Genomic DNA, 8,717 nt, shown 5'->3' with positions numbered 1-8,717 from the left:
TGCGACTTAACTTACGGTTTATAACACTCGGGGCTTACAACCTGCTTCGGCCTGGGGCGCTTCTGTTAGCCGAAATTTAAACCCCACGGAGTGGCGAACAATAACTTCTCCACGCTGGTAGCAGTTTAAACTCGGCAGCCACGAGCTTGTTCCGAAGACGTCCTCGCAGTTCTTTGAGCTCTGCCTGAGTTTAACTTGCTACACAAAAAGTCCTCCTGTCAGGTAAACCTGCTGAAACGGTGACAAAAAGACGCTTGTAACTTTTGGTTCTTTCACTTGCACACTAGTACAATGCTGATTGTGAAGCGCGCGACACGAGTTACCGCGCGGGCGTGGTTTGTGGGATTCGCTGACCTGATTGGTTAGACGTCACGACATGCTCAGAACAGGCGCCCAGTATGCAAATTAAACATACTTCTCCGTCCTGCACGTACTCTTCTCTACTTCTCTTTGGCTCTTGGGGAAAACATCACGTGAACGAACAGCCAGCTGTGGCTGAACCCAGAGCCCTTTAGGTAGTAAACTGCATGGCTTGAGACCCGCGTGCATGATACATCTCTGCCATGGACGGAGAGAGGAAGTGCAGTACATATAGCATATGTGAGGCAATGCTTACTTGTAGGCCTGTAAGAATCTTGCAGATTCGAACATTTGATATGGGGATAGTTTTGCATGGCGACCCCGAACTTCCATTTGGTTATTATTATTATTGGTATTTTTAAATGTCATATCTCTTCTCTTACACACAGACATAGGGTTACAGAGACTATAGTACAAACAAAATAGGGTTTTTAAGGCTGACATCAATGCCGATATTTGGTGATTTAAAAATTGGATACTCCCATATATTGGCCGATTTTATTTTTCTTTCCAATACACAAAACACAAGTAGATTTCCCGACTGTTCTTTATCTGTAGTTATTTACATACTGATCGCCTGGTTGTTGTTTTTGTAGTATTACAAACTTGTATTACCAACTAGGAAGTTGCAGAGTGACCTCTGGTGGACAAACTATGCAACAATTGGGGTCAACGCTCACCATATGTTTGACGGGTGTTTCTCCTGTCTCTTCTTTACTTTTTAATTTCCATTTATGGGTCAGTACCGATAACACCAGCTGCTGCTATGGGGTTCTAATAGAGACACTTGGTTAGCAGAGATCTCTTCATTTAGGATTGTGTATGATTGTCAGAAGTAGTTAGATACTTAATTTCTTACCTTACAGTTACAGTTACAAATCGCCAGATTTGTAGTTTTAAAACTAGCTAAACTATACTTGGATATCTTTTCATTTTAATGCTACTAGGCTGCTTTTGACCAAAGTCAAAGTGGACTAGAAGGATACTGCAGGCACATTAACCTGGGTTCTCTGCTGGAAGGTCCGTCTGTCTCAGCAGGATGACACTATCTCTCCTCTTCTCCCGAGTTGATTCTATTCATCTGGATGTAGTGTTTTCAGTGGGAGAAACGTTTCGTCACTCATCCAAGTGACTTCGTCAGTCTCAGCTGACTGCAGGTTTCCCCAATCTTATAAACAGTACATTTGCATAATGACTGAAACTAGCACCACTGAAGGAACAATGGGCAAATTCTCATGACCATTGATAAACAACCACTGATCAAAGCCCACTGATCAAAGCCCACTGATCAATGGCCATGAATACCATTCACAGAGAGTGGGGGAATTGCTGCAATCACAGCATTGCAAGATGGCAAAAGATGTACTCTTAAGCCCCCTCCTCGATTCAGAGATGGTCTTTCCCTTTTCACGTAAATGGCCTCCTTGACTCCCTGCTCAAACCAGCGTTCCTCCCTGGAACAGAATCAACTTTTGGAGATTTACTTACCTGGATGATTGAGCATGCATTAAGATAACACTCCTCTTCTTCTTTTGGCTCCTCCCCTTAAGGGTAAACACAGCAAGCCATCTGCATCCATTCACCCTATCCCTAGCATCCTCTCCTGTCTGTACCAGTTGATTGTTGATGCATGTATGTCAAATTACCTGTAATATATAGCAATGTGCTTTAACACCCAATCCATACCTCCTCAACTGATATAAAGACTGAAATATTACTGTGAAAAGACAACTTAAAATTTCCACTGTGTGAGAGAAATATCAGGAAAATGAGTAGTTTTACACTAGACATTAGTTTAAATAGATTCACATTTCACTGTCAGTTTAAAAAGGGGGGTATTTTAATATATCCCCCAATAAATCGCATGTAAACTGACAGACAGTACCTTTTATGAAACAGACATTAAAATAAATGGCTGTTGATTTTAGGATGGCAAACTTTACAAAACAAATCACAGCATGATTGCATGTTGTAGTAACTCATTCAAACCAAAGCTGCATGGAATAAGACAAGTTTTTCTGCAAAATATCTTTTAATAGGTTGGTTGGTGGGTTGCTGAAAAAAAGCAGTGATTTCTTCTTTGTTGAGAGACATAACCACATCTTGATACACAGCGTGGTTTAGTAAATCATTCACGCACAAAACTCATTCCAAAAGCGATGGTAATAAAAAAACAAACTAAAAAAGTAATCGGATATAATCCACACAGTGTGTTCAATCTGAAATATGCCTTTAAACTTTGCTAAGTTATAATATATATATATATATATATATATATATATATATATATATATATATATATATATATATATATATATATATATGTATATATATATATATATATATATATATGTATATATATATGTTGATGTTGATGTTCCCCCAACATCAAATATAAACTTTGCTAAACTTTTGCTAAGTTAGCAAAAGTTTAGCAAAGTTTATATTTGATGTTGGGGGAAATTATATTTCTTTTTTTAAATATATATATAGCAAAATAATCTAAGTGGTAGTAGATTAGTGGTAGAATACAAAGTGGTTGTGTGAATGAAGTGCAATGTTTAGTGTAACCTGTATGTTCAACACTTTTACTGAATTTTCCAGTCATCTTGTAAAATAAACAAAAACCAAAGAAAGAAAAACAAGCATCATAATGTAATCTGTTAAAATCAGCTCACTGTTACACAGTCATTTTAGAGCATTTAAATATAACTATACCGCTTCCTCACTGGACTGACAATGAAACTTGTTTTTTTACTTACATGTCTAGAGGTACATTTTCTTTTAAAATAAATACAGTTATTGTAAAACTGCTGCTCGTGAACTGATTGAACTGAAAGTGAAGTCACCCCTAGCCCTGCACAGTATCAAAGCAAATTAACCCTCTCCAGGCAGGCGTTGCTGATTTGCAACATTTAAAAACTAACAACCTGATTACCCCACATACATATTTTATGAGTTTTTTTTTACTCAGATGTACCACTGCAGGACTTGGTTGTGCATTAGCAACAAAAAGTTTAATCTGAGCCTGAGAGGGTTAAACTGAATACTCGATGGCTTCTTGAAACTGCTACAGTAAATTTGATAATTAATTATGTACATTATATACACATTTTCTAAATAACTTACATAATGCACACTTAAAAGGGTATAATTTCTATTAGGTACATATCATATTACAAAGGTCTGTGACAGTATGGCTTTGTAAATATGCATTACAATATTGTCATCAGAAAAAAAGCAAGTGCAGTCAGAGGACTCTTTAAGCATCTTATACATCTATTCATTGTAAATGTTATGTAACTTTAATGTTTAGTCTAACTCCTGCCTTTTGCTTTTTAAACTTTGATATGGAGACAGCTCTAAACCTTTATGAAAAATACATGACTCTTACAGCTGACTCAAAGACGACAAGACGCTTAAAGACATACTCCCGCTGACAGCAGAGGCCACACTATAAATTATAAGGAGTAGCCCCTACTTGCTAAGCAGCGTTTTAAGGGAGCGGGTGAGTGCGTTAGCAATGGCTGACATGGTACTAGAGTGGCGGACCAGGGCTTTCATGCTGTGCTCCCCTGGCGCTCCAACAGTGGCAGCCTCAGCTGCTTTGAGCAAACAGATATAGTTCATAACAACCTCGTCAACCTTTGCCACGACTTCTCTCTGTTGGTGTGAGGCTGAGGCTCCGAGTCCCCTAACCAGACACATGCAAGCTTCGCAGAGACAACAAAGCACCTGAAAGCTACAAGTCACGGCTAGCAGCATTTCCTCTGGACTGCTGTGGGCCTGTGCCATCCTCCGGCACGCCCGGCCTAATTCTTTTGACTCAACGGAGAGGAGCTGTTTATACTGTGATACATCCTGGTTAGGCATCTGGATGCCGCGCTCACAGCGACCTATGCTGGATCTCACTAATGCGATGAGCTCGCTGGCATCACGGCGGGCATCAGTGAAGCCGGAAGGGAAACCGTACATGTGGTCTTTGAGGGCGTTGATTCGTGCCAGTCGGTCACTGAAGCTCATGTTATTAAGGACCTCGCCATACAGCTGCTCGCCAGCAGCGTCCAGTGCGGAACCGCAGGGGAATATGGCTGAAGCAGCACCGTTATCCTCGAAATCAGGTCCACTGCAACTTCGTCTGGGCCTCTCCCATTCGATCTCATCCTCTTCGCCCTCACTCTTACGTTTAAAGAAACAGTAACTAAAGGGCCCATTACATCTCCAGGGACTTGTGTCCAGTTTTTGAGAGCCCTTCATTTGTTTCGCATCTTTCTGCAATGGAAAAGCCACAGATGCCCTTCTACTGTCTACCCTACTGCCTGTGGACCAGCACGTGGTGTGGGAAGACACAGAGCCTTGGGAGTAGCTCTTGGAGAGCCTCTTCCTAGTTGGTCTCCGCTGGACTTTGGTGTCACCTTGCGGGGGCAGAGACAGTGACAGGGGCTGCTGGCTCCGGCTTCGGGTGGGCTTCTCAAATAGAGCTTCAACACTACCAGAACTTGCAGTTACATTGCTAGAGCTCCGTTTAAGCTCCCGGCCCCGTTGCAGGCTACTGAAGGGATCTGTGTGTGGTAGCGTCGGGGTGACAGCCTGAATGTGGTTCTGACTCGGCCGGGACTGGACAGAATGATTGGGGTCCTGTGTGCATCCTGAATTGCTGGAACTAGTGTTGACTTGAACAGGCTGGGAAAAAGAAGGAGGTGGTGGGGGAGGTGGTGGGGGAGGTGGATTCTGAGGATTGGGTGTTGGAGATGTAATGCAAGCTCTTGGACCAGCTGATGCCTGCCTGACAAAAGCAGAAGGGTGGTCTCCCCTTCCTAGTGAGATAGTGTTGAGGTCTGCTCTTTGACCACCGGGGGCAGCAGAGAAACAAAGAGAATCGTTAGGGCGGGACTGACGAACTGCATGCTTTGACTTCAGGTCTGATCTGAACCATTCCTCTTTGCTGCTAACTTGGCTTCTTGATCGAGGTGGATGACGGCTAGTGGTACCTCCCCCCTCACGGTTTCCGCCTGTAGCAAGTCCTCCGTCGCGGCTGTTACAGCCCTCTCTCTTATAGAGGGACAGAAAGTGCTCTGGGTCCAGACCACTCCTCTCTAGCTCACTTTCTAGGCCAGAAAAGGAGCTCCTCCTCTCAGAAGTAGCTTTCCTGAAATCTAAAGTCTCATTCCTTCTCTGAGCATGCATATCAGGACTTCTCTTGAGTTTGGTAGGAAGTGTTGCAGAATAGTATGACCGTGCATTTTTGTTTGCTGCCTGCATGGCAGCAGCATTAGGGTTAACTACATTTGGGCTGAGGAATGGAGATGATATGGATGAAGGCATACACGGGCAGCGAGCGATGGTGTTTCCCCTATTTTTAACCATTTCAACAAGCTGGGGGTTGCTAGTAATAAAACGCCTTGTGTCCTTTTTAACTCCTCCTCCCATGCCCGCACTCTGCAACTTCCCTCCCTGATGCATCTGGCTGACTGTTAGATAGTTAATCAATTGCCTGTAGGCCTCGCTGCCTTCCTTCTGGTTTAGCCCTTTCAGACAGGCCTGTTGTTTAGCATGCTGATCATTCTGGAGTCGCTTGTTTCCTAAAGGGTCTTTATGCTTAGATGGTGTGGCTGAGGACGGCCGGCCCGGTTCTGACCCAGGGGAAGGTTGGTGAATATTGGGCAGCATTTTCCGAAGGAGGGCAGGATCTGCATGAGGGTGGAGGTCTTTTCCCTGAGTACTCTGGGCAGGGGTGCCAAAGGGGGTTCCGGGTTTGTTATCTTCATAGTTTAACACCCTGAGTAACGAGGAGGAGGAACTAGAAAGCGGGTGCCTTTGCAGATGGTGGTGTTTTGATTCAATGGCACCAGGGCCAAGGGGTGAATCATTTGGGGTAGCACAAACGCTACTGTTCGTGCTGCCACCAGCATCCAGTGATGAGCACAGAGAGCCCTGCAGTGAACTGTGTGCTTCTCCTTGCAGATTTGAAATCCTTTTTGCTAGATGGTATTCACACAGCCGGGCCACACTCTGTTGTCTCGAAATGGGCTGATGGTCACTCTGTAGGTCTGATCCCTGGTCTGATCCCCCTGATCTAGATTTTTTGGTTGGGGATAGCAACGATGCTACAACTAGATGTTCATCTTGCTCAGCAGCTGAAGCTCCGTTATCTGCATCACAGCCCCCCAAGTTGACAACATCTGAGAAGCGGTCAGAGATAACGGAGGAAGGGCGGGGACTTCTATGATGATCACGAGGGAGGCTGTTGACTCCATGGCTCTCGGCTACAGAGTTTTCTGCTAAAAAAGAATCCTGCCTTCTTTGGCTGTCTTCTCGTTCGCAGAATGAGGTGCGCTGGTCCAAGTCAAGATGGCTGCGGCTCCCAATGCTCTCTCCTCGATATCCTTCCCTTGTGCTGAAGGTGTTATACTTTCCGCTGGAGTCTGCTGATTTTTTATGGTGCTTGCCTCCTGGTGTGGTGGAGCTTGGGCGCTGAAGAGTGGCTGAGAGATTAGTCTGGGGCCTTACTTCTGAGCTGTCCGGCCGTGATGATGTGGTGCTTAATTGAGGGCTCCGTCTTGGAGGAACTGCTGGAGGATGAAGGTGTCGTGTTGGACTGCGAGGTTTCTTTTGTATTGTTCCTCCGGTACTGGGGGAGACAGGAAATTCAGTTTTTTCTTCAATTAAAGGTTGGTATCCTTCCCTTGTGGCCACCAGAAGACGCATGTGGCTCTCGCTCAGTCGGTGAGTAGCAGCTAGTTCAGAGATCTCAGTCATCTCTGAGGAGTTGGTCTCATTACCAGAGTCTGAGGATGACTCTGGACTAAAGCCATGAGATATATAAACACCTAGGTGATAAGAGATACAAAGTTAAATGTAGATCATTCAATCTCAATTTATCTGCTGCTGAAAGCTTTGACAGTTAGAACTCTGAACATCTTTGGGGTTTTTTTCCATAGCTTATAGTGAATCCCAAATGAACTTGTGAATCTACACCAAAACAATTTTGTGCAGAAGTAGCAGTTAATATGAAATCTTAGACAGTAGTGACAGAGAACCAAGCTAAACATATTGTTAATTCTATTTAGCAGGCACAATGCACAACACATGTACCTGATATGGCTAACAGCTAACTCTGCTCCATAGACTCCTAAACAAAGGCCCTGACTGGCAGGTAGCATTAAAAGTTAGCAATTAATTGTCGTAAATCTAAATATGAAAGAAAAAAAAAGCAAGCAAATGGTAAAACATTTAAAATAGTTTGCACTGATATATGATGTAAATAGATACATAGTGGTCAAAAAGTAAGGAAAATGGTTGAAGTAGTTTGATGTAGTAGCTAAAAGTATAGTTAAAAAAATAAAATGCAAGCTAAATATACTAGAAATTGACATAGATGTCTGAAAATAGGAATATGATTGATTTTTAATTTTTAAGCCAAGGTATGGCTAACTGTCGAAATTCCTAGCTAAAAGTCTTGAGAGCTTGAAAAAGAAGGCAAGTGTACTTCTACAAGATGTTTCACCTCTCATCCCAGAACCTTTCTGAGTTCTATAAAATGGTGTAGAGTCTCAGGTATTTAACCCCTAGTGGGAGTTGTCCCCTTTGGAAGTAGTCCTGAGCACTGTAGATCATATGAGTCATCACATGAGCTGAGGTATGAAAAAGGGCATGAGTATCATCACATGGGGTTATGGGTGAAACCACTGCAAGACCTTGCCCCAATCCATCATGTGGCCTATGGAGATCACTGAGGCAACATATTGGGGTCGCTGAAGGTTGACACTCCATCATTTTTAAGAACTAATGAAACTGTCCAGTTGTCTTCTTTTTCAAGCTCTCAAGACTACTATGCCCTAGATGACTGGGAACCTAGAAAGACATAACTAGATATTTGTTTTTGCCAACTGGTTAGGGAATATGCATTTTTCCTTAGTGACAGGTGGATGCCAAGAGGTCATTGATCAGTCTTTAGGCTTGCGTGACTAGTACTTTAGCAATAATTTTCTCAGAGACTGCCATTAACTTCCAGCCGCTCCTTGTGACCAGTTGAGAATATAAACTTTTTCCTCATAATCGGTGGTTTTCAGAGGGTTGGACCAGTCTTTAGACCTTTGCGACTGTCTTACATGCTTGATCCCACAGTGTCATCATGGTTGTCACACATCCAAAATGGTGGGCAAGTTAATGTCACGTGGTCACTTGTCTGCAAAACCTTAATTAGCAAATGTGTAGCCAGCAGTTGAAACTGAGCTAAAACGGAAGATGAACATATGAAACTTTTAGCAACAAGTAATAGTTACACTTTTGAAAGTATCAGTAAACATAATTAACAGCTTAAATGGATGCTGAAGGTTAGGGTGGAACTGTAACTA

General features: G+C 43.1%; 1 protein-coding gene across 1 annotated transcript in view; it reads right to left on the bottom strand.

The window, feature by feature from the left end:
- Positions 1 to 3,837: 3,837 nt before the first annotated feature.
- Positions 3,838 to 8,717, bottom strand: part of LOC146608651 (FERM and PDZ domain-containing protein 4-like) — a 44,194-nt gene continuing 39,314 nt past the window's right edge. Inside the window, exon 16 of the mRNA XM_085347953.1 lies at positions 3,838 to 7,190. Coding sequence (XP_085204079.1) covers positions 3,838 to 7,190 — 3,353 coding nt within the window. The remainder of the gene's footprint in view (positions 7,191 to 8,717) is intronic.

This window comes from Diplotaxodon limnothrissa, linkage group LG23 (assembly GCF_057381915.1).
Source record: "Diplotaxodon limnothrissa isolate DT_005_m linkage group LG23, D_limnothrissa_male_GT1.1, whole genome shotgun sequence".
Lineage (NCBI taxonomy): Eukaryota > Metazoa > Chordata > Actinopteri > Cichliformes > Cichlidae > Diplotaxodon > Diplotaxodon limnothrissa.
The sequence above is the reverse complement of the archived record's forward strand: the minus strand, read 5'-3'. Positions and strand labels throughout refer to the sequence as shown.